At 41.6% G+C, this 27173-nt stretch overlaps 1 protein-coding gene across 1 annotated transcript in view; it reads left to right on the top strand.

Annotated features, from left to right (window-relative positions):
- ABHD2 (abhydrolase domain containing 2, acylglycerol lipase) overlaps positions 1 to 14287 on the top strand; it is a 50441-nt gene extending 36154 nt beyond the window's left edge. The window contains exons 7-11 of the mRNA XM_083184188.1: positions 3185 to 3277; positions 11787 to 11894; positions 13430 to 13499; positions 13600 to 13684; positions 13925 to 14287. Coding sequence (XP_083040314.1) covers positions 3185 to 3277; positions 11787 to 11894; positions 13430 to 13499; positions 13600 to 13684; positions 13925 to 14121 — 553 coding nt within the window. The 3' untranslated portion in view covers positions 14122 to 14287. The remainder of the gene's footprint in view (positions 1 to 3184; positions 3278 to 11786; positions 11895 to 13429; positions 13500 to 13599; positions 13685 to 13924) is intronic.
- Positions 14288 to 27173: the final 12886 nt, after the last annotated feature.

Genomic DNA, 27173 nt, shown 5'->3' with positions numbered 1-27173 from the left:
GAGAACTAACTGTCGGAATCCCGACCGTGGAGCCGTCATCCAGCAACCGGAAATACCTGCAGTAGACATACTGCTATCCGCCTTGTGCTTTTCACTATCCTGAATGCTGATGAGCTTGCTGTTAGAGGTTATATACATTCTAGTTCTTGTGACATTAACTCTTGTATTTACACTCGATCCTGTTGAAAGTAAAAGAAGCTCTACATTACACAGAGGCAGACAGAAAAAAGGCAAATTACATTAGCCAATTTTAGCTAGAGTAAAACAAAATTGTGTATACAAATTGATGTATGTTTTGTATTTATTATGGGTGTTGTATTTAGAGTAAACTCTGTGCATCATCTACTCCCCCTAGTGGACTTTCAGTACATTGCATAAAGCTTGGAGTTGATTTTTTTGTCTATAATCTTCAGTGTTGATTTATTAAATGATATATAGAGTAAATGTTTTATCAAGCTTTTGAGTGTTTGATTTAAAAAAGTGACTGACTAGGTGCAGAATAACGGTAAAAACACATCAGAATGCAGCATACCAAATTAGGAACCCTTTATTCATATCAATGATTTGTTTTTTGTTTTTTTCACTTGTTTTCCCTCCCTCGTTTCACTTTTCACTTAAAACTAATCATGAGAATGAAGGCTTATTAGGCTTTCCTTATTGCGTGTGATTATATAGTAGTGTTCATTCTAGCACTGTTCAGCTGCCTGGGGTGTCACTCTCTGCTTTAGTGCCTCTAGGCCATCTTGTCTGTAACTCAGCACTGTGATACAGACCAGACTCTGCTTGAAGCACCACATCAGAGAGCGACACTCCAGGCAGCAAAGAGGAACTGCACAGGTTTTGGAAGGTGCAGGGTACTAGAATGAACACTATATAGAGAGGTTTTCTCATAGTCAATGCTCCTAACCCTCCTTCAAGGCACCAGACACTTGAAATATTCCATTCCTGCTAAATAAAATATTGTGTGCACACTTTAAAGAAGTAGCGAGATGACCTGCGCACCTTAAGTTTGCCTAATGCGCCCTACACACAGGGGAATGATTGTTTTGAACGATGATCGCTCAGTGCACAGCTATGTGTCGCTGAGCGATCTGTCAGGGCCAGTGTTCTCCATGCGTTCTGATATTAATCACCGGGGCAATAGCAACATGCAGGGCTGCGCAATGCTATCGCTATACCTCTACACACACAGCGATGTAGGGGCATTATATGAGCAATGTAGTAAAACGGCCTTGCATCGCTATGTGTGTAGGCCCCATACGTTCTTATGGGATTCCCTAGAAACTTAGGCGCGCTTCCGCAATACAGCATGTGTGTTGCAGTTTCCTAGGTAAAGTGTTTTTCTGCAAGACATGCCTGATTGTTAATCCTGAACGTCATCGATAACAACTTTAACAACTACCATATCTTTAGGATAATGGTTATAATTTAATGATGGTGCAAAACAGACATTTTTCTTGATTAAACTGATGTAATTTAGACTAATGAAAGTTAGACTAATGACAACTAAATTATTATTGCTGTATCTTGTGTGCAGTTTTCTCCATAGTATTACTGCACCCAAATGTCTTCACAGTCTTTATGTTTATGAAAAGTAAAGTGTTCATCATCAGATTAATGCTCCCTGTCAAAGCATACGCCGTGCTGTGCTCAAATGTGAAAATCCCCACAATGCAGGTTTTCTTTTTTCCTATTCAATCATTATTCTCCGGAAAAATCATTGGCACAGTTCCTAATGAATAAGCAATTGGAAACTTCTAATTAGCTTAGTTAGTCCTTAATTACTTAAATTCCGAAGCAGTGTCCTCTTTCTCCAGCTTGTCTGGATCCGGTGTTCTGCAGTGGTGTGTGTGTGTGTGGCGGGTGGCGGGGGCATTAAGAACTACAGATTCCAGTGCAGGGATCGCATTGTCTGAGTTAGCAAGAATATAAGCCATCATTTAAATAAATATTGCAAACAGGAAACCATAGAAAAGAATTGAAAATTGATTTATAAACAATAAGACTATATGAAATATTCTCAAAGACTGTAATAAATCAGGGCATTTTCCTTTGTAAACCAAAGTTGTAGTAGAGCTGCTGTTAACATGGGTTCGGTATGATTTCCCAACAGTCACAATACCGACTGTCCTAATACCAACGGTCAAAATACCGGCATTCATTATGCTGACATGTTCAAAATACCGACATTTGAAATGCCGACAGGTGTTGGTGTCTGTCAACATGGGCACCGTCTAAGTGTACCGCATTGCCTCGCATGGCTCGCTGCGCTTGCCATGCTTCGGGCACGCTGCCTATCTTTGCTTGGCACACTATTATATTCCCTTCCTGGCCTGCTGGTATGGTAAAGTATGAACTGAACTGTTTTTAGGCAAAGAGCCCTTTAAAACGTATGTCGACATTTTGACCGGTCAGCATTTCAAATGTTGGTATTTTGATAATGGTGGTATTTTGAACTTGTTGGCATAATGAATGTCGACATTTTGACTGTCAGTCACTGGGTGTTGGGATTATGACTGTTGGTATTGTGTCGGGATGCAGTCAAAATCCCGACAGGGTCATAATACCGACAATGGCAAAATCCCGACAAGGTTAAAATACAGACATTTACAATCCCGACACGGACAAAATTCCGACATTTAAAATCCCGACAAGGTCAAAATACTGACATATAGAATGTTCAGGTGAAACAGTCAACATGACTGTGTCCGCAGGTCGCGAGGTCGACATGTTTTTTTTTTCACTGTCTTTGACCCGACATGTGCCGACAGGCGGTATTTCATGCCCTACCATCCACTAGGGTGTGGTGGGAGAATAAAATAGTGTGCCTGAAGCATTGCGAGCGATGCGGTTCACTTCCAACTGTGACTGTCGACATTCGGGTGAAAAAAAAAACATGTCAACCTCGCGACCTGTCGACACAAAGTAATGTTGACTGTTTCACCTGTACATTCTATATGTCGGTAGTTTGACCTTGTCGGGATTTCATACCGAATCCATTGTGTCTGTCGGTAAATCAACTGCTACCCATAATATCATACGTTGGCTATGTTCCATAAGCTGCAAAATGTATTAAACAAATGTTTTTATTACAGCCTTTTAAGTGCTTAATAGCTGCAAACCCCCAGGATTCTGTTCCCTGTAACATTCCATTAATTCCTTGTAATTTGTGGCTTTCTTGTAGTGCACAGGAAACGTTCTTACAGTGGGACCAATGCAGACGGCTTTACAACTTCCTCATGGCTGACAATATGAAGAAAATCATCCTGTCTCATAGGTACATCATTTACTAGGGATATGTAATCTGTGAAACAGCACAATGTCTGCTCAGATCTAGAGAGCAAGTCAAATATTAGCACTTGTATGATTTCTTTAACTCCTAAATGTTCAGGGAGGACACAGAATGTTCATTTTACATTTACTTCTACCAAATAAATGTATCTGTCAGAGGTAGAATGCTCCAGCTCTGTCTATATCATATATCCCGAGAGTTAAGAGACTATTCTGTCACTAGGGTTTTGCTTGTGATTCTGTGTGCTATACGCATTATTTTTTCTTCTTCTGTGCCTTTTTAAAGTATAGTATGGTATGGTCTGCATTGGTGAACTGACCATAAATAAGCTGAAATTAACTTCACATGGCTGAAAAGTACAAATTAAGCCATATTCATTCTTTAGAGCTGGGATATGCAACCCAGTGGTACTGAAACTGATGTAGATCTAAACATCCCAGCATGCAAGTTGTGTGTGTTCGTTCTACAGTAGGACCGTGGCAGGGCATATTGGGATGTAACACAGATTGTCTTCCCATGCTTTAGAGCAGGTCATTGAATTTAAGCCTCTGAAATCCTCTCTCAATAATTGCACTAATTGAGTACACCCCAATGTATCACCCGAAGCCAGCTCCTAGTTCTTACATCTTCTATAAGAAGTTGTTGCTAGTCACTACACATGTTGGAGGAGGATGTGTCCCTTTTTGTACAGACCGTTTCTTCCTGCTTATTGTGTATTCTGGAAAGATGGCGTTTCATCTCAGTAGGGTGGCGTCTGGTCACATTGTCTGCACTTGTGCTATCTGTTTCTATCTGACTTTGATTTGTTAACAGAAAGTTGAATAGTTCTTTGTCTTTTCGTAAATAAAAAATAAAAGTCCTGCTATATTAAGACTTAAATACGTTTATATTAAGAAGTTTAACTGTATGCATGCTACAGAGGCTCATCCGCAATGGAAACCATTGTTGTAAGGCTAGCTTTTTGATTTTTTCTCCTTTTGTATTATGTTTCACCATAACTCCTACGTTTTATACATGTTGCCAAAGGCTTTGTGCAGTCATTGCCTACCTCCTACATTAGCGTGGTCATGTGCTGACCATACATCAGAATGACCAGCTTGCAACCCGGATCGTGTCAAGGCCCCCCACCGGCAGCTTCCCAGACAGACGATAGATCCTGTGTGTGTGGCATGGTTTTGTCCATCTGCAAAAATTGCAGCCTTGCTAAAAGGTCTGAATCAGGCCCAAAGTCCCAGGAGAGTCACACACTAGCCCACACTACAGGCCGCTGCATCTGATACCCCTTTCACACAGACAAATATTTCACGGGTTATCGCACACGTAACAACCCGGGAAATTGGTCCCATGTTGTTTCATGAAAGATGGTCCCAGGTCCAGTGTCCCGGTATTTCAACCCGGCTCTTGACCAGGCTTGGGCCCGGGACCATCGCAGGTCCAGGGGCAGTGTGATACGAGTCATCAGGGTCATCACGAACCGGGTACTGTTCACTGTACTGTAAAGGTGCCTCTGGGAGATGTTGTTCTCTCACAGCGCCGCCTGGCCCCGCATCGTGATAAGTCACTGGCCCTGCTTTATGCCGGGTCGGGTGAGTATCTGAATGCGCTGGCAAGTCGGGTCCAAAATCCCGGGTGCGATCCAGTTTGCCAGTGTGAATGGGGTATAAGCTTTTTCCATTGTGTATATTGTGGAGGCACAGTGACCATAAGGGCCAGTGATCCTTAGGTCACCAGGGGGTTAGCAATTGAAGACATGAGTCATATATTGCCCACCCCACATTTTAAACCGATACAAGGACAAGATCTAATAGCTGTCATGTAATCCAATCCAGGTGCATTTCATTAATTTAGATGAAGCTAGAAGCACACACATAGAAATAGATATGAAAGTAACTGGGACATCCATAAATACAGTATTAGAATTATTTCCTCGCATTTTCTATAGTAATATAGCTGGAGGTAGTTGTGAAATGAAACATAGTCCATGCCAATATATGCTTTCTATGCCATAAACTACAATGAATTTGCGTGTGTTTAGTCCAACACGTGTTGCTGCATTTATAATTGCACATTGGTTAACTAGGCATGCCTCCATGTGGGGTTCCCAGTAATCGTTCTTATTCTGGGAAACGTTTACAGTATGGAGAGAGCCCATGGGGTAATGTAATAGGGTGAGAGAATCAGAAAGTAAGAGATTTGGTAAGAAAGCTCCTTCTTCTTTTTTTTTTTTTTTTTTTTTTTTTTTGCGGCAATCATTTGCACTGCAAAACCAGTTTGATTTTGCAGTGTAAAGATTGCTGCTTTAAAAAATATATATGGAGATTTCTTACCAAATCTCTCACTTTCTGATTCTCTCACCCTATTACATTTACCCCCCATACCTCCAAACGGCAGTGTTCGACATTCGGTAGGTTTGGGGACACTACACACGCTGTCTGTCCTGCTATGCAGACAGCACACTGCCAGGTGAAGGTGAATGATGCCTTGCACATGCATGCAGCATCCTTTCATTGCACAGAGACAGAGGCTGCCCAGCAGCTGCCAGAGTCTTGGGCTCACCCTAAGCGTGACATTGGGTGACATCCATGAGGGGGAGTGGTCTAACAGAACTGAGACTATGCCGTGGGGTCTGGGCATGATGATTGCACCTATGTCCAGTGTGCATAGCGCTGTAGTGCAAATGGGGTATGTCCTGGGTCTGACCTGGCTTGGAACCATGTTCAAATCCCTGTGACTTAAGTGGATAAACATTTTATGACAGAAACAGTTTTTTGGTCATACATCATTCTAAATGTAATCTAGTAGTAGTAGTAGTAGTTTGTTTATTTATAAGGCGCCACAAAGTGTCCGCAGCGCCGTACATAGCAAACAAAAAAACAAATTACAAGGTAACGTACAGGGTGTGTTGATAAAATACAGCATAAATAGGGGTAGAGCTGGTAGAACTAAAATCAGCACAAGTAGGTGTCAAAATTGTCGAGGAGACTGAAGATGAAGTAGAGGAAGGGAAGAACAGGGCAGGAGCTCTGGTGAGGTAAAGAGGTAGGATGAGTATCTGAGGAAGAACGGCCCTACTCATAAGAGTAAACAGACTAAAAGGAGGTGGGTGGACGAACGAAAAACAATAGGATAAGTAGGAATGGATGGGAGGGTTAGGGTAGGCAGGATAGGAGCAGCAAAAGAGGTTAGGAGGAGGAGGGATAGGCTAGTCGGAAGAAGTGGGTTTTGAGGGAGCGCTTGAGGGAACTAATCTACAGTAGTACCATACATCTTAAGGTCCCCATACACCAGAACGACCATATGCAGGTCGAACAAGCTATCGTATGTGATTTAAAAGCACATATGTCCACTTATGACCGCAGTGGAAGGCGACGGATCAGATGTGCAGCACGTCTGATCTGAGGGCAGACCACTCGACCCGCAGGACCGTGCATCGTCTGCTCAGTTTACATGATCCATTGCACGTCCCATCGAAATTGAGCGGATCGTGTGCACATAATTCTGGTGTATGGGGGCCTTTGCTGTTGGAAACACTGTTAATCTGTTACGTAGCATTCTGAGGTGTTCTAGTGACCTATGTCTTTGTGATGGAAACAACAAAACTGGCCCTACATCACTCCAACCATCCAGCTGACTAAATAGTCTCTACATTGAATACGGTGCTCCACAAATCAAACCAACTTTTTCCTCAGAACAGCCAATCAGCCAACTTCTCTCCAATTTATAATGTCACAGAAGTAGGCAGATCCTTGGTGTATGGCCTGCTTATTTTAGACCAGCTGGTTTAGTAGTAATATGCTTTTTATGGGACATGTGGATTTTCTGTTTGCAACAGTATCTCAAATGATGCATTTAGAGCTTGTGTGACCTTTGTGTTTACAAGCACTGTGTCTGCACCATAAATATTGACTGTTCTAATGTTGGTGCCTTCATAAAGAGACAATGTCAGCGGGTGTTGACAATTATTTTTACTATAGAATTCCATCACCTTTCATTAGATCTGTCCAAGCTCTGTTCACCATGCACAGAGTAAAGTCCTCATACTGTATGATTAAAGCACTGACAATGGTGTCCATTTAATCTTAGCCAGATTAAAATCAGTGCATTTGTTTATACTGCATATAAATGTATGCTTAAAGGTGCTAAGGCCCTGAAAAATTATAACTATTGTACCCTTTTATTGCTTCATAATAAACTATATACAGTACTAAGATTATTGTTGCAAGAGATTCTTTCATTGCCACTTCTTTTTACCAATGGTCACTGTGGTCACTGCAATTGTTTGGACAATAAAGACGTAGGCATTTCGGCTATTTAGACAGTATTAAGCCAGAATATGAAAGGGCTGCCAACTCAGAGAGGGTCTACAGTAATTCCTAGTATCCCAGTTCGGAAAGAATATGCATGTGAGAATTCTGTACACCCTACAGTTTGGTGGTATCAAATCTGTACAGAAAGTGAAACCTCTATTTTCAATATACGAAATAAACAATGTTTATTGACATTCATTAAAAAAACCTACAACATAAACACAAAACCAAGCTGAAACCAAAGAAATAAATGTTAAATTGTTTTGCACTTTCCCAGGGAGACAGATAAAATGTCTTCCAATCATTTACCATGTGGCATAGTTGCAATATAAAGGCTATTGGCCAGAAATACAAACCGTTAACGTAGATGGGAAGATTCCCTGATCAGTGGTTTTTCAAAGAAAAGATATCTTGTAGATGGCGCAAAGTATTTCTTAAGGTGCATACACACGCAACGGTGTACCGCGGCCTCAATTACCGGCAGTACCCAACTCCGGATTCCCTGATCAGTGGTTTTTCAAAGAAAAGATACCTTGTAGATGGCGCAAAGTATTTCTTAAGGTGCATACACACGCAACGGTGTACCGCGGCCTCAATTACCGGCAGTACCCAACTCCCGAGCTCCAGGAAGCGGATTGCGGGCACTCACAGCGTTTGGAGCCGCACAGACACCAGGAACTGCTCCCCTGGTACCCCCTCTGACTCCCCACACTCCCCGGACATACCTGCCCTGTTTCTGGGTCTCCTGGGCTCTATGCAGACAGTGGAAGCCCTTCTCCCCTCTCTGCAGCCTGCTTGTGGAGGCCATCTTGGCTGATCCTCACAGACACACTGCACTGCATTGCAGCCCTGAGCCTTGATCTGGCTCCAACTTTGGACTGCTCAGGCTGCTCCTATATATTTGTGGGTCTCCTGCTGTTGGCTCCCTGACTATTATTGGGTGCCCTCCACATCCCAACAGCCCCCTCTGCAGCTACCTCCGCCTGCTCTACCCTCAGGCCCACTGCATGTTTGCTCAAGTACCTGTATGCCCTTGGAACACCCTCTGGCGGCACTGCATCTCTGACCTACATTACTGTAGCTCCCAGCCTGCACCCCCTATCCTCCCAGCTAAACAACACTATGGTTCCACTGAGCCGTTATCTGTGCCCCATGTGAGCGACCCTCCTTCACCATGACGTTCCACTAACAGGGGAATATGATCTTCGTCTCCCGATACCCACAGTGCTCCATCCGCATGTAACCATTTATCAGCTTGTTTTTTTTAAATGGGCAAGAGAGGGAAAGGCTCTCAGAGTAAAACCCCCCAGAAACCAGGCAACAACACTTATCAACAGAATTTATGCTCCTACCTATCTACTCCACACCCTGTGGACTCCCCTGGAGTCCCCTCTGGTGAAGTCGCCACCGCCTCCCCCATCATGGCTGTACCTCCCACATCCGGGGCTACGCTCGATCCCATGTCACAGTAAAGAGGTGAAATAGCGGAAATCCTCTCCCATGTTAAGTCGCTGCCCTCCAAACAAGACATGCAAGCCTTGGAAGCATGCCTCCATGAATCTTTGCAGTCTCAAATATCCCTTGTCCATGCAGATGTTACTACTCTAGGCTCTCCGGTGGCTTCAATAGAAGATGACCGACACTGTGCACTCCCAGCTATTCTGCCTGCGTGAGTTGCTTGCCCAACAGTCCCTGGATATGCGGACAGCGTGAAACAAACTGGATGACCTGGACAACAGGGGACACAGGAATAACCTACGAATCTGCGGCCTCACAGAGGACATCCCCCCCCCCCCCCCTCGGGCCTTATGGACGCACTCAACAAAAGTTTGTGGGAAATCGTGAACTTGGATCCTATCGACTCTATTTGGAGTATTGAGACCCGTACCCTTTAAGTTGGTCTACTGGTGAAAGTAGACCTAAATCACTTATGCTGGAGGGGTAACGTCACCGGCCAGTCATTAATACATCCAATTCCATTCAATGAATATGTAAAAAGAATGAAGCTGGTATAGTGTAATACCGCTTAATTTATTTACAACATGAAATAAAACACAGGTATATTACAGCTGACTATCACCGAATAAAATTGCCTACAGAAAATTGCAGACAAATAAGGCAATGGTTTTGTAACCCAGGCGTCCCCGGAGCCTTTAGTCCAGTGTTGTCTACCTCCTCTCCACGGCCAACGCGTTTCAAAACCAGGTGGTTTCTTTTTCAAGGCATGTGGAGAAACATAACCTATTCCTATATTTATACCCCAAATGGGGATAACCTATTTCCAGACATGGAATTCCTAACATCTCATTTCCCCTGCTACATATCATTATATGGGCGCAATCCACTGCTGTCCTTACACTTCCGCTATCCGTTTCTCACCGGAAGTGGAAGTGATCTATGCGTTCCATGTCTTTAGAAGTCCTGTTATCATTTCCTCCTTATTGGTACCACATTACTTTCATATAGCGGCTGCCGGACTTCCGGGTTTCGTCCTTTTATACCTCAATCTGCGGCCGGATTTATTTGTTCCACTCATAGATTGTTAGTGTATATCCTCCGCCCGCCATTTTGTCAATGATTTTTCAGCATATAAGGAGGCAAATTAATATATATAAATTAAAGCATGTAATGTTACAATTACAGACATAGTAGCAGCATAGATTATCCCTATCTAATAGCAGCATAAACATATAATAATAAAAATAGCAGCATATATTTGATCAACATTTAATGACACCATGACTAAAAGACCTTAAAAACAATAAAATCACATTAACCACTTGAGTTCAAAATGTTTATTAAGACCTCCTGGAATTAATGTTTGACAGTTAAAAATCAAGGTAATTTCGCTTTTGGCTAGGATGGTGGCAATGTCACCTCCTCTACTATTGCCATTGACCTTTTTTAAAACATAATTTTTTAAAATAAAATTGGGGTTACACTGATGTTCTTTTTTAAAATGCATGGACAAGGCATGTGTTTCCAGACCTTTCCAGACATTTCTTACATGTTCACTCATCCTAACTTTTAAAAGGCCTGCTTGTCCTGCCTATATAACATTTATTGCATGTACATTCTATTTCATAGATCACATTGAATGAATGGCAAGTTAAAAAGTCTTTGACATACTTTTTACCATTTATGCAAACCTCCACCGCTTTCGGACCAAGATTGTTCTTGACAGTCTTACACCCTACACATGTCCCACATCTATAAAACCCTGTTGAGGATATTTACTGATTTTTTAGGGGATGTGGGACAAACTCTTCACTAACTTGGTTTTCAAGTTTGGGGCTCGCCTGAATATGCACACTAGTTTAGATGGAATTTCGGCACCTATGATGGGATCTTTTCTAAGGAGACACGCAGGCGTGTCCAAGCATTTTCAGGGAGAGTCTGTGACGTCAGCCTGATTCTGTCGCAAATTTGTGGAAGGGTCAGACTTTCTCACATTTGCACAGAGTAAATCATTTAATGGTGTGTAAATTATGTATAGATTTGCAGTGACTATCCAACATACACTGAGACTTGCACAGGGTTTTTTTCTCTTTCTGTGTAAATTATTTGGACAATGTCATTTCAGTCCAGCTTACTATTCTGTTTGATCATGGCAACAATGAATTACATTTTAATTACTGTTGCATTGCAGTATGGGGGTAGCTACTAAACTGCAAAATATGGTTTTATAGAATGAAGTACTACAGGTTGACCACCCATTTTGCGGCACCCTTGGTTGCAGCACTGTGACGAATTATCTATTTTGCCAGATTGTTGATGGTACATACAGTGGCATCCCAACATCTTTCTCTCCCACCCCCACTACATAAACCCTAATCTCCCACAGCCTTGACTCCCTCCCACAGCCTAACCAAGCCCTACTGCAGCCTAAATCCCCCCCCCCCCCTCGCAGCACCTGAACTTCCCACTGCCTAACTACTGTCCACAGACTAACTGAGCCATCCCACAGCCTTACTAAGCCCCCCTGCAGCCTCCCACAGCCTATATGATTCCTCCCACAGGCTAGTTTTCCCTGCAGCATAACTTCCCCCCTGGTACTGGCTGTGTCCGGATTAAAAGAGGTGCTCAACCTATGTTCAGCCTGTACTCTGTATCCACTTTTTCTTTTAGAGTAATGTAAGCTTTCTTTAGTGGTGGATTGTTATAACGTATGCATTTATTTGTTTTAGACATGCTCTCTTTGGAGACATCCAAGTAAATAGAATATTTGAGGATTCAGTCCTAAGCCGATTGTACACTGCTACATCTCTCATGCAGATCGATGATACTATAATGAGGTAAGCAGTATGGAATGCCCTTTAAACTCTTCCAAGTAATTATGTTCTCCTTTATCCTATGACAACAGAAAAGATCAGAGCTGACACAGGACCATGAGGAGAACTCTAAGCAGAATTAGTGTTTCAGGATAGGGCAGGGGGCACGGCCTCCGTTCCTTATCCTATGAGCCACTGCAAACTTCAAACCACTTATCTTGCTTTTGAAGAAATAGCTCAGTGGATTACATTTCCAGTATTTCTATACATTGGGAACAGTGTTAGGCACTTGTGCAGTTGCCCTGATGGTATGTTTTGTAGGAGCTAGTGGGATTTGTATAGTGCTCAATGCAGGTTGTGTGAGTTTTACTACATGATCTCTAACTAGTATTGACACTTTTTAAATTTTTTTATCAATTTTTTTCAATCTCTCTTTTTTGTATATTTTGGGAAATAAACAAAAAATTAAAATACACCGTACACCAGAGCTTACCAAGCTTGGTCATCACAGGCCAGGCTTTAACGATATCCATTGCTTGACTTTAGATGTTTAACCTTTAAGTGCCAACATCTCTGTGAGAGATGTTCAAAAGCTCCACTAAAAATACCAGCGTCGCTCACTTTTGCTATATAAACTCAATTAACAAATGTTTTGTAAAAAAAAAAAGATGTTTTCCTATATAAGGTAAACATTACAGGTCATTATGATGAATACAAATTTATTGGCAAGTTTCACACCTATTTTGACAAATTTCATTTGGCACTCAAAGTGTTAAATCAGATTGACTTACTGTGCTCAAGCATGGATATACTTAAATCTTTGACTGTAATTTTGGTTTTTGCAATACTCCATGTACTAACAGGAAATTAGGGTGCAAAACAAAAAAAGAGAAAATCTTTGTATATATAACTTCTTACCGACCCCATCCCTGCCCTCCCTTTCTCTTCCCTATACTGAAGAGATGCCGTACGCAATAATGATCTCATAGTCCCCCTTCCCAAACTCACACCGCCACCTGTAGGATGCTGCCACCCATAGGAGGGACAGTCTCCAAATAGTGGGGCTGTTCCACTGTAATTGCGACAGTTGGGAGGTCGCACCAGTTATGGGCTGTATCGCATTGCATCGCAACGCATGCGTTTTGCATGCGATCCGAGGGCAGCACAAACTTTTTGTACTGTGCGATGCCCGCGGGAGCGGCATCGCACCGTGCTATCGCACTGTGTATGGGCACCTTAAGAGAGGGTTTATTCTCAGAGTGATTGGACAGACAATGTTTGGGGCAGGGAATGGGGAGTGGTGTCACAAGTATATTCAGGTCTTCTCTGCCTATATATGCGGTCGCAGGGCATTCTATGAGACCAATGACTTATCTGCTATGCTGCAAAATGTGTACGCAGTTGCTGCGGTTTTGCACAGGCTCCAGCGTCTAAAAAGTCACCGCTTATTGAGGCTTTAGCGTACATATCCAAATCAGGCCCTGTGCCATGGTCTCTTTTACTAGTGATGAAGTAAAGATTTTTGTTTATCCTATGATTTAATTTCTTTGGCTTTCAAGGAAGTTCCATGGCTATCGGTCTCTTAAGGAGTACTATGAAGAGGAAAGCTGTGTTCGGTATTTACACAATGTAAGTTTGGATTACATTTTGCTTTATGTTAACACTTTGATGCACTAATTGAATACTTTTTTTGCCAATTTGAAGTTATACTGTTACTTTTTCTCTCTAGATTCATGTTCCCCTTATGTTGGTGAACTCTGTGGATGACCCACTAGTGCACGAGAGTTTGCTATCCATTCCGAAGACCCTAGCCGGTAAGTTTCTCTTGCAGCATAACTCGTTAGATCACATCAGTATTATTATTATTATCGTTTATTTATCTGGCGCCCCAAGGGTTCCGCAGTGCCTGACAAATACATAGATGAGCAAAAGAACAAAACAAGACAGTAAAGTAGTTGGTTTGTTGTTTTTTTTGCGGGTTTTTTTTTTTATAGTCATTTTTTTTTCTTTATTCTGCTAATTGCCTTCTTTATCCTCCCTTGTCTCATATTCAGCAAAGAAAGAAAATGTTGTGGTGGTTTTGCCACGTCATGGAGGACATCTTGGCTTCTTTGAGGGTGCTGTGCTTTTTCCAGAGCCTTTGACCTGGATGGACAAACTATTGGTGCAGTACTCCAATGCCATCTGCCAGTGGGAGAGAAATAAGTCTCCGTGCTCTGATGCGAAGCAAGCAGAGACTGCGCACAAGTAAACTACGCACTTCCCAAAGACTTGTAGACAGAATCATAATTTTTTTAAGCATTTATAATTCTACAGTTATGTATCTTTTTTTTTTTTTTTTATGAAATTTTTTTGCTACTGTTCTTCATTGATTGGGTCTGCCCAAGCTATCTTTGCAGTAAAACACCAGGGAAGAGGCCATGACTCCACTGTGAGCCTTTACAGTTCCTGCATTCCCATTTTGATCATTTACTGCAGTGCTTTATGTAGTATTTATGTATTCTATTTATTTCTATTTGGGACAGCAAAAACCATCATAGTTGTACCTATATATTGTAAGAAACAGATTAATGGCAAATCCAGACACATGTCGTGTTGAATGGCTGAGAGCGTCAATGCTAAATATTCCTATTTGCAGAAGACCAACAAGAAACATTGACATCTACAATGTATAGCCTCTGGGACAGCAATCTGTGTGGCCGATACCATCTATGGCTGAACAAACTCAAGGGGCTCCTGTATCCTAAGAACATATTACAATGGCCACATTATTTGTGATTTAAGCCGATGTAATTGAAATAGAAGGCAATCTTTTGAATTTGTCTTATTGATGCTTATTTCAACATGATCTTGTCCGGTCATGTGCTGAAATAATAACAATACAGCAGGTTACACATGGATCTGTCGGCATCACAGTTAATGTAAGTTCAGGCCTCTGCAGGACCATCTTGTAGGCTTGTCAAAATTTGTCATGTAGAGTTTACCTGCTGCCTACACTAAATGGAGACAGGCGTTTGTGGACTGAGCCAGTATACTTTGGAACTGGTGACATAACTGAGCCACGATGGACAAGAGCTCAGCTCCCGATTACTATTGAGGGTGTGGCCAAGCATGTGGGCGTGGTTACCCCCAGAGCAGACCATGCTTGTGCCCCTTCATGCTTTTGTTTGGTCACTCTTACCTAAGGAATTGATAGGCTGCATTGTTATGAATAGGGCTTCAGTCCACCAAAAGGCTACCTTCATTCTAAGTGAGGGAGACTTGCATTTAAACTTTTCAGGCATTGAAAGGTTATATTAGAATTATTTCACGGTTTCTGTCGGTTTGACGTAACTAAAAGGGAACAAGAAGCAAAGTTTATTGTTTTCTACCAGTGAACTCTTATTTCCATTTTCTAACTGCACTTAATTTTATTTTTTTGTGGGGTGATTGTTTCATTTTACCAAAGCAATTCGCTTATTTTTGACACATTATTGTTTTGTTATTTTTGTGTTAATTGCGATGGATTAGTCTTTGTTGGTTACTGTCCAATAGTTAACGCCTGGTGACTCCTGGAAATGGGTCTAACAATGTCTGAATATAGGCCCGCATCTCTGACCTGATACACAACTTCAGTTGCTACTGTATTTTCTCAGCATATTGCCTTGTAATCCCCAAAGATAGTTTAAAATCCATGCACTTAATGTACCTGGCCTCAGCAGTACAATGAATGAGTCCTGTGTATAATGTACTTCCTTTCCGAGCAGCACTTTTCCTGTAAAACAGGGTCTTTGCTTGCAGGGCTTAAAAACCTGTAATCTTCTGTTTGTGTCTGTAAATATGTATTTGTCTTTAATGTATTTATTTTGTCTGTGCATATTGGTTTATTTTTTTCTGCACTGCTGCTTTTGATTTGGGAGAGAAGAGCTAACATTTCTAGTGTGAGTGCTTGCTGGACACAAATCTAGCAGTTGGTGATGTTCTGTGAGTATGATGCTTTCTGGTGAACTAGAAATGGCTGACACTTCCCGGGTGTGGTACAGGGGTCCGACAGTCATTAGCCTGACGTCAGGGTCCTGACTGGCTGGACTCAGACAGCATGGTGAGCGCAACTAAGCCCCTTGCGGGCTCGCTACGCTCGCCACCTATTCTATTCTCCCTCTATGGGGATCGTGGACCCACACGAGGGAAAATAGCAGGTGGACGTCGGGAACCCTGCTGTCAGTGTTTTTACAGTCGGAATCCCGACATCTGGTAAATGCCTGTCGGGACCACGTCCGCAACCCACACTTCCCACAGCTACAATAAGAACAGTCAGGCTGCTACATTTTGATATCCAGCAATGTATGTTGTGTACAGGCAATTTTCCCCATGTGCCGCTGGCACCTTATGTGCCAGCAAGGGATGATTATGTTCCTAACCAGGTTCTGCTTTTAGGGGCAAAGGCTTCCATATGTGACAATCACAGCTTTATACTAGCGTCGCACCAGGCCTGTTATTTTCCTGATACTGGGGCAGATGTATTAAGCCTTAAGAAGAGATAAATGCAAGGGCGATAGCAGGTGATTGGCTGGACATTTATCTCTCTAACTGCCATGTTACAGGCTGTGCTTGAAAAAAGTCAGTAAGGAGCTGATTGGCTGGATGTTTATCTCTTTTGATCACCCTTGCATTTATCTCTTGTTAAGGCTTAATACAACTGCCCCACTGAGTGTTATGAACAATCAAGATGTAGTGCAGCAGGTCACGGTTCCGTTTTTTTACCCATCCCTTCTATCAAACCTTCAATCTTCATTTGGTAGAGTATAAATCTGTGTGAATCTGTTCATCTACATTGTACAGCAGTCACTCTGATGTATTTCTTTGATTTCGGCCTTTACTAAAGTTTGAGGTTTTGTATGTATTATACCTAAATTGAAACAGACCTTTTTCAGTTCTTAGATATACTTTAATCACCATAGGTATGCTATAATTACAGAGTCTCAAACTATATTCACATATATTACTAACCTTATTACACTGTGCTGACTAACTTCCATCATCAGCTGTGGTCCTAATTGAGTCCTCATGTACTGTGGTTACTTTTGCATTAGCACTTTATCCCCTGGGTTTGTCTAGAAGACACTTCTGTATACAAATGTCGAGTAGTAATAACTGCTGCTGCACATTGCACATTACCGCAGTAACTATATAAGATAGTAAATTGTGTGCAGATCTGTACGATACTAACTATATCCTTAAGAGTCATTCATTTTTTGCCTTAAACCTCCTTTTTGTTGTTCATACCAACTACAATGTGCAGGTCTGCAATATAGACAATGAACATAGCAACAAAGCTGTATGAGTATATAATAAATGCTGCAGCTGCTGAGACAAGGTGCATGCAGGGACACACACAACATTACTCACGGGAACTTTGCCTTTATAAAATGCAACTGTAATATATTACATTAAGCCCTTTATGTGTATAACTGTCAAGTTATATATTCTTCCATGTTCAACTTCTCTTCTAGCCTGCTGATAATAAATCCCTGTAAGGGAGTAGATTGTATGAGAATACATGACAGAATATTTTTGTAAATGTAGAGTATTTGAACAGTTGTGATACTACAGTATGGTAGTTTTTTTTTATTTGATGTGCATCACCTTGAATTATGTTTTGAAGGTTACCATTTTGTTTGCTTCAGTATTGTGGTGTGTGTTTGTGTTGGAGTCTTATTTTGTTTTTTGAATGCATGCTTGTTTTTTGTGGTCTAACACTCAGGGATAGAACTACTGCCACACACCAAAGTGTTATCAGTTGAACTAAGTGAATGGATGTGACAGAAAATGAACATGCAATCACTAAAGAGGCTGTTTATTCTAGGTTTCCCTTTTGGTTGTGCTGCCGTGTGACCAGGTCACCAGACAATTTAAAAAGTTTGTTATTCGAAATTTGTAAAATGTACATTTCATCTACACAGGGCTGTGGCAGATATTATCATTTGTCTTTTTCCAGCCATGAGGCATGAAGTGTCTCATAACCTCTGATGTCAATTTTTCCTAAAGCAGCTTTTTGAATCCCAGCGCCCTAGAGTATCAGATTTATTTTTCATGGCACCCCTAGACCAAAAGCTTCTTATTTGGGCATTTAGAAAAGACTATTAAGCAAATTGAGTTTATATGTCATCCTTAGATTAAGTTATGTAGTGAGCGACTATATGCCTCGGTTTGCCCACATATTTTAGGTTAAGTTTAAAAGCCAAAAGCACTGGTTTTGCCTATTAAATAGCCCATATATCATTTGAATTTGTACTAGACCACCAACCCTGGGCACCCTGCAAGTGCCCTAAGCCCCCATCCCCATTTCCCTTCCATCATCTGTTTGGTACACAAACTAGTTGCTTTTCCTGTCTGTAGATGGCAGGTGTATTTTACAGTGCAAAGTCTAACTTAAGGTCCATTCACACTGGGCAATTTTTTCCAACGTGTACGCAGACCGATGTTGTGGAAAATCGCTTAGCGATTTCCCCCGGGGTGGACGATTTTCCATAGCAGGATGCTATGCAAAGCCATCCCCCCCGGTAATACCAGCAAATGATCAGCCGGGCACACCGCTGCTCCGTACACACTGGGCTGCTTTTGAGCTAAATGCTGCTCAAAAGACACAACTGAGCTGCTTTCAGCTTAAAGTTGCCCAGTGTGTACGGGCCTTTACATCAAGGCTTTGCCTCTATTGTATTGCTACTTTGCAACTGCTTTCAGGTTTACTTATGGAGAGAGCTCAGTATAATATTTAAATATATGAAGCTATGATGTTAATGAAAATAAGCTTGCTATAGTAACTCCAGCAATGTGTGTATTTAGGTAGCTTTGCTTTATTGAAGACTAATGCTTTTGTGTCGAGTTTGTTAGTGATCCTGTTACCGAGTGTTCGAAAAGTTTGACATTAGTGACAAAAGATGTACCCAGGAAATCCACACTAGTCCTCTAGGTGCTTCCAGTGTGTTCTGAAATATTTTGGCCAGTAGTTGTGTGTTTTTTTTTTTTTTTTTTTTTTATTATTCCACAAATTTCAGGAATAACTGGACTTTTATTTTGCACCTGAATTACACCTTGAGACCTTCAGTCTCTTACAGTTTGTCAGATGTGGAATGCATCTTAGTGGAACTAGTTTTGGTGACATAGCACTGCAGAGCATCTCTTATCAATGAATTCCTGAGCGTCAGCTGAAACACAGCCTTCTCCGTCAGACAGACAGGAATGTTGCTAAACCAGTACCACGTAATCCGATATCTTCTTTCATTTGATAAAATAACTCTAGTAAAATATGTCATGTAAGCTGCATATCGTAATATTAACTATGTATCAGTATGTTGGTGGACATCCTTGATGTCGTAAATAAGTGCGGTTACGCATTGATATACTGGACAACCTGAGGAAGCAATTGTCTGCCTTTGCTAATGCATCAAATACTAACATTGCTAATGTGCTGCCTCCTAAGTATCAACAGCAAGTACCTCCAGATGTTAATACTAATAACTGTAGGCTTTTCTTCACACCATTCTACAGAGCTGTTTCGGAGTGATTCAGTTCTAGCGATGATGTGCCTCCGATACGGTGAGGAGGAAACACTCCGTGATCAATATCTGCTTTCCTTTTCATTGCAGCCCATGGAGGTGCTCGGAAATCTTAGCAATATTACATTGACTATCTGATTAACCGATCACTTTCACAGCTGGACATTGCTTAAAATTACATTTTTTTTTTCCCCTTTACTTCAACTGCTCCTCTTACTTTACACAGCAGAGGCAGTCATTTTAGTAAGCAAATCTATATGAGAACGCAGCCTTTTAATTCATTAGCGCTTCATCCCTTTTATGGCGTCGTTATTAATAAATTAATGGGCTGTATCTTTAAAATCAGTTTAGTCTGCAAAATGTCTGCTTCCCTTAGGTTGGCCATAGGGTTCGGTAAACAGTACTGTATTGAATAACTATGTAATCTAAATAAGCTCTTTATTTTATTTGCTGGTTAAATCAAATCATAATCATTTTCAATAGGGCAGCATTTATGGCAGTTACCATGACAGCTTTTTACTGAAAATTCCAAAGATCCTTAGCCATTTTAGCGCCCTGTCTAGTACATTTGAGAATTTTCAGTCGAATATTACCATTAAAAAATTGAAACGGACTCGAAATCTGTTGGAACAACATTTAGATTTACTGTGTGTAAGTGTCCCTCTTGTACCTTGTCATTGACTTCGCAAGAGCCTGTGATATATAGTGTAACATTTTATTTATTTTTTTATAACTGGTAGATAAAATATATTTTTACAATCAAAAACGGACAACTAGGGATAATAGACTTTGGAGCAAGCCATATGTCTACAGAATATAGTTTCTGTCAAGGGGTGCAGTCTTTGTGGTCTGCAACAGCCTCACATAGCGAGTAGCATTGCTGTCTAACTTTCTCCAGCTCAAAGAATGTACTCTGACTTTTTCTATTCCATTACACAGAATACAGAGTAGTCTTCTTATCTTTGAAATGTTATTGATAGTATTACCAATCTGCTTGTTTTTGTGTTCCCGTTCCCATAACACAACTGCCTTAATAAGCAGGGCAATTGGAGACGTAGACAAGAGCTGGTCTATTAGAATGCAGTTATTTGTAATGCTTTTGCTGTATTCTTCAGTTAAGCTGGCTTGCTCCTAACAGTAGTAAAATATTTAAAGTTGGAATATTTTGGAACCTTAAATGCTGCCCGAAAATGGATTCGTTCAGGAGCTGGCAACCGGTTACTCTCTAGCTGTTCTAAGAGTATGAAGTCCCAATATAACTGGTGACCCTTAGGTTGCCCATGCCTTGGTTACATTTGTGAACACCTAGCCTAGAATCACCATTGGTCTTAATCAGGGCCAGTTCTAGCGATTTGCAACTAGCAATGCAATTTTTATATATATATACCCTGTTTTAAACAGTGTCTTTTTCTTCTTTCTTTTTTCTTTGACAATTTTGTGATGTATAACAAAGTTCACTGCAATGAGAAATTACTTTTTTGTTACCTTTTGGACTCAATGGAACTGAATATGTTAAAATTAAATAAAAAAATATGATTCATGTGTTTGTGTATGCTTAACTTTGTTTTTGTTTATAAGGGTACATGATAAAACATGTTATCATCCACAAAAGTACCTCTGGTTTTAATGTTACACAGCAATTTGTGCAGCAGAGGGAACGTCTCACTTCCCTCTTTGCTGTGTTCTCCCTGCTTGCTGCGCTCTATTACAGCCTTCATTACCCGCTCTACACCTGCCTCCACAGCATTCAAGTTTGGTACTCGTATCGGTCTGTCCAGCTCTGCTTGGTCTTTATGTTCCTCTCCAGGTGTCTCTTTTTCCATCTGCAATACTCGGGGCGTCTCAGGGATCCGTATGCTGTCTGTATGCTGTGAGCACCACAAATGATCCTTGCCTAAAAGGTATTCGATCTACACAGCAAAGGTTTCGGGCAATGCAACTGTTCATTAAGAAATCAAATAACCTCCCCACAATTGTATGTGTCATGTGTGGATAGATACACCATATATAATATCTCCTTACACGTCCATATATGCCTGGGTTCCCTCCAAATTGATGAATCGCCCCATACAACTGTAGGCAAATGGTCTGTCATTAAAATTAACTCACATTGAATTAACTCACATTGAAGACACCCCTTGTGATCAATGTTTTGATCACGTTCCTAACAGGTTTGAGTGCCTCCCGTTTTCCTACATATGTACAAGCTTACAACCTATAGGGAAATAGGCATTGATACATAAAGAATAGATGCTACCTGTTGCATATTGGTTCTGCCAGATTGCAGAGGATATAGTCACACAGCATCGTTAGCTCCGGAGAAGCATGATAAGTATATCATCAGTGTGTACCCAGCATTAATTATCTCATGATTATTTTTATTATGGTACACCTCTCCCCCATCCATCTCTGACAGGGTTGCCTGACCGCCCTATTGATGTTTGGTTGCCTTTCTATGCATTTTTATGTACAGCGAGAAAAATGCATTTGTGTGTTTTTAGTTAAATTGCATTGGAAATATTGTAGGAAAATCTAAACTGATCAAGGCACCTATTCTGTATTTGATTGGAAATGCAATGTAAATACAATACTTCATTGCACCATGGGCTATGATAAACAGTACCAGGGTCAGACTGGCACTGGGTCCGCTGGCCCCTCCTGTAGAGATTACTTTTTTAAAATAACTGGTCCCACTTCTCCAGCATAAAGTGGAGAAGCGGGCACCCGTTATGGGCAGATGTATGATTCCCCCCCCCTCCCAAACCGATAAGGAGAGCCGTTATGCCCAGCATTAACCGCTCTCCTTATCGGCTCCCCCCGGAGTTCTGCACGTGCGCAGTGCGCTTTCCCACCCAGCCGGCTCTAATGGGCATGCGCGAGATCTCGCTAAAACCGCAAGGAGCCAGAAGCAGGGCTAGCGTTGTCCTATCCCCCACTGGGCTGGTGAAGCGGCCTGGGCGATTTAACGCCTGGGCGGCTGTTAATAAATCACCCCGGCCGCTAAACACTGGGGGGATTGCAGGGAACAGCCCCGCCAAGCGTAACTCAGTGGGCTGTCACTAGCGCACATTAGGTGCGCTAGTGATACATTAGGGCTAAACTTAATCCCCCCCCCCAGTTAACCAGCATGAAGTGCATTTCTGCACTTCATGCTGGTTCATACATCTGCCCCAATGTTTTAAAGTCCCCATACACCTGTGAGAGGTATTGCATGCAATGTCCCAGCAAGTGACTCGGCAGCTACCCAGCGGCTGAATGCATGTGAGAGTTTTCCCATGTTTTTAAAGCGGCAATCTATTACATGGCAAAATCAACCTGTTTTTTTTCCCAGTGTAAATGATTTTAAGATTTTAAAAAATGGGAAAACTCTCCCAAAATCTCTCGCTTTCTGATTCTCACACCCTATTACATTTGGCCCAATATATCACATGCGATCCCAGCCAAGGCTCTGGGTCCAATAAATCTATCTATTATATTTTTTGCGATCTAAATGCTCCAATCCAAAGCGCACAGTATATAGGATTCGATGTAAAAGACATAACGGCCCCATGCAATGAAATCAGGCAAATCACACAAGTGTATGGGGTATATAGACTGTGCACTTGAATGATACATTATACACAATGTGACACAAATCACATACGCAGGATGAAAATGGAGTTATTTTATTCGTAGCCGGTAGCATACTGGCTTAACAATTTACAGGTTACAGCATTGCAGGTTTTCAGCAGGTACTGTACAGGCTTCACAACATGTGTACAACACTCCAGAATCCAAGCCTATTGTTTCTCTGAATAGACTTTTACCAGGAAACCACAGGTGATACTAATCAGTCAGACCATGATTCCAGCAGATCCCCTAGAAAAACCTGGACCGGTCCTAATCCGTCATCTTGTTGCTGCTGATCCTGATCCTGTTTCACATTCACTTTATGTGGAACTTTGCTGGCCCTTGTACAATATGTTAAATTATTCTGCACATGACCGTTTTCACTACAGTACTTTGCTGTTAATCTGTTATATTATCATGCATGCACTAGTAGTATTTACTATATATATTTACTATATATTTACTATTTACTATATTTATTTATTAATAAAGAGGCCCAGATTATCCAATCTAGTAGTTATTTATTTACAGTTTCTTATATACAGTTTCTTATATTACAATTGTAAACAGAGATAAAACAAAGTGGGTAACAACAGACAGACTTGGAGGTAAGAGGGCCCTGCTGCAAGCTTACAAGCTGTAGGTATATAGGGGGTAAAACACAAGGACAGGCACCAGTAATACTGTAGCATAGTTTGTAGGTCCAGAAGGGAAGCTATATACTGTAATACATAAGTGCCTCAGAGTCTTATGCATACGGAACTTAAATATGATAGGCTTGCCTGAAGAGGTGAGTTTTCAGGGAACACTTGAAAGTTTGGAGGCTAGTGGAGAGTCTTATTGTGCGTGGAAGGGCATTCCATAGGGTGGGAGCAGCCCTATGAAAGTCCTGTAATAGTGAATGGGAGCTAGTGATCCGTGCAGAAGAGAGACGCAGATCTTGTGCAGAGCGGAGTGGTTGAGATGGGAGATATTTTGAGATAAGTAAAGAGATATAAGCTGGTGCAGTATGGTTAATAGCTATATATGCTAGCAGAAGGGTTTTATATTGAATACGGTAAAACACAGGAAACCAATGGAGGGACTGGTAGCGGATCAGCAGACGATGAGCATCTTGCAAAGAAGATCAGCCTAGCAGCAGCATTTAGAATGGATTGCAGTGGCGAGAGTCTGTTCTTGAGAAGACCAGTTAGGAGACTATTGCAATAATCAATGCGATATATAATGAGTGCATGGATAAGAGATTTAAGTTAGCCAAGACTCTGCTAGATGGCCACACCATTAAGCATGGGCCCATATCACTGCATTTTCCCAGTGGGCCCTTCATGCCCTAGGACAGGGGTGGGGAACCTCAGGCCTGGGGGCCGTATGCGGCCCCCGTAGCCGGTTTGAGTGGCCCTCCCACCCTTTGCCAGGAGTCAAGTACAGGGGAGTTCTCGCAAGAAATTGGTAGTTTTTGCGAGTTTCCTCTTAATTAACAGCAGCCGGAGACTGTCAGTCCTATTTAGCGGCAGCCGCCGGAGCGTGGGACGGCTGCAGCAGGCCAATTTGTAAGAGAAATTTTTACATATGGCCCCCGAAGGATTTTTTTCATCATACAAACGGCCCTTGGCACAAAAAAGGTTCCCCACCCCTGCCCTAGGACAACACTGTACAGTACCACATCTATACATGCATATTTTATTTATAAGAAAAGTTTTATTGTTCCTCAGTGAGAAAAACAAAATAGCAATCTAGTAAATATGATACCTTTTAATGGCTAATATTTTATTTATAGAGATGCAGAAAGAGTGCATTAAACTGTGGTTCCAATAGCCTCAAACTATTTAATTTAAAAAAATATATAACTTAATATCATAGTGCTGATTTCAATATTATTTCAAAAAGCAACCTGTACATTACCTGATACTTGTTTCTTTTTTTAAACAACCCTTCATTATATTATCAGTATTAGCTTAATTCTCCACCCAATAGCTCTCACAATGACTTTACTGTGCTCTTATCTTGCCAAGAATGTTATTCCTTGAGAAGAAGGTCTGGGAGACAGATGCAAAACCCAGCAGCTGTTTCTCTTTCAGATCCCGTTCAGTTGACCATTGAAAGCAATTTGGTCTGCATATTTCAGCAGAAAGCGGAATTCCTGAGATGCCACAGCACTAAGTGCCTAAATGGTCATTCTGTCAGGACCGAATGCATCCACATCTACATATTTTTCTTTTGGCAGCTGTGAATGCCAGGCAGGCTGCATATGTTTCATTTTGGCATTGTGATCCATTCAGATAGATAGATGCATACATACATATCTTTGCTCTTTCTCTGCAAGCACTAAATGGGCATTTCTGGGTGGCAACAATGCAAATGCAGGCAAGACAACCATTATGTGTTAATGGGCCAGAGTTAATTGCTTTTCTTGCATATCTAAATCATACAGCTCTCTGGAACTAGTATGGGGGAGGTGTACGTGACAGTGGGGGTGATGGTTACTCTTACAGATGGGAAAGGGTGATGGGGCAATCCCATAGATGTGTTCAGTTCAGAATATACAGTGCTGGTGCTATGGACTAGATATATCGATGATATATTGTTTATATGGAAAGGAGAGGAAGTCCTTTTAGAATCATTCTGTACACATTTGAACAACAGTGATCAAAACATTGTACTTACATTCCAAAAAAGCAAGCAATCTGTGAACTTCCTGGACTTAACAATTTTTATTGATGATGGTAAGATTTGCACTAAAACATACTGCAAACCAACCGATTGTAACTCCTATATACAAGCTGACAGCAACCACCACCCAAATTGGCTCAAGTCCATTCCTTCAGGCCAATTCCATCGGGCCCGTAGGAACTGTACTAGAGTTGAGGATTATAAAGAACAGGGAGTCATCCTCACTAAACAATTTGTGGGGAAGGGATACAATAGAAAGGTAATAGAGAAAACCTGCAACCAGTTTGAAGAGAAGAACCGAGAAGAGTTACTAAAAATTGATCCATCAGAACCAGAGAAAAAGGAAGATATTGGAATACCATTTATCACTCAATTTAATGGACAACATCGGGACATAGAGAAAATAATAAAAAGACATTGGAATGTACTGTTAAAGGATCCCAGGTACTTATGTAGTATCTGGGCGTCCGATTTTTTGATTGTATGCCTTAAGTTAAGGCATACAATCAGATGCGATATCGCATCGCATCGCATGCGACCAATCGGATGCGATGCGATGACCCGATTTTTCCATAGGAATCAATGTTAAAATGGACTGAGTCCATTTTAACATGGAATTCAATGGGAAAAAGGGGTCCTTTTCATACCCCTACTATCCAAGTGGGCATGGAGTTGGATATAAACCTGTGGCGAGCCACCGAGCCCGAAGCGTGGCGAGCGAACGGTATTCTGTGTCCCCTCGCGGGGCTCGCTACGCTCGCCACGCTTCGGGCTCAGTGGCTCGCTACGCTCGCCACAGGTTTATATCCAACTCCATGCCCACTTGGATAGTAGGGGTATGAAAAGGACCCCTTTTTCCCATTGAATTCCATATTAAAATGGACTCAGTCCATTTTAACATTGATTCCTATGGAAAAATCGGGGCATCGCATCGCATCCGATGGTCGCATGCGATGCAATGTGCCCGATCCGACCCGATTTCTAAATCGGACGCCCAGATACTACATAAGTACCGGATCCCACCATGAAAAAACATCTGAAACCTGAACCAAAATTTATATACAGGAAAGCCAGAAATGTGAGGAATATGGTGGTGTAAAGTACAATTAATAAACCAACGAAGCAGGAAGTTAAATCGACTGGTTTTTACAGATGTGGCTCGTGTATGATGTGTAGGAACTGTAAAAGCAAAAATACGGTCATCAAAGAGTACGTATCAACACATAAAGGCACTACCCATCAAATAAAGGACTTCATCACGTGTGATAGTAAAAATGTTATTTATCTCCTGACCTGTTCCTGCTCAAAACAATACATAGGTAAAACAAGTAGAAAATTAAAGGAACGAATGGGTGAACACCTTCGAAACATTCGTAAAGGACTTTTGTCCAATAATGTACAGATGAATCTGGCCTCAGTGTTGCTGGCGATCCGCCAGCAACACGGCGCCTCTATCTGACTGAGACGCGCGTCTCAGTATCCAGGC

The sequence above is a fragment of the Crinia signifera genome, chromosome 4 (genome assembly GCF_055691185.1).
Source record: "Crinia signifera chromosome 4, ASM5569118v1, whole genome shotgun sequence".
Taxonomy (NCBI): Eukaryota; Metazoa; Chordata; class Amphibia; order Anura; family Myobatrachidae; genus Crinia; species Crinia signifera.
The sequence above is the reverse complement of the archived record's forward strand: the minus strand, read 5'-3'. Positions and strand labels throughout refer to the sequence as shown.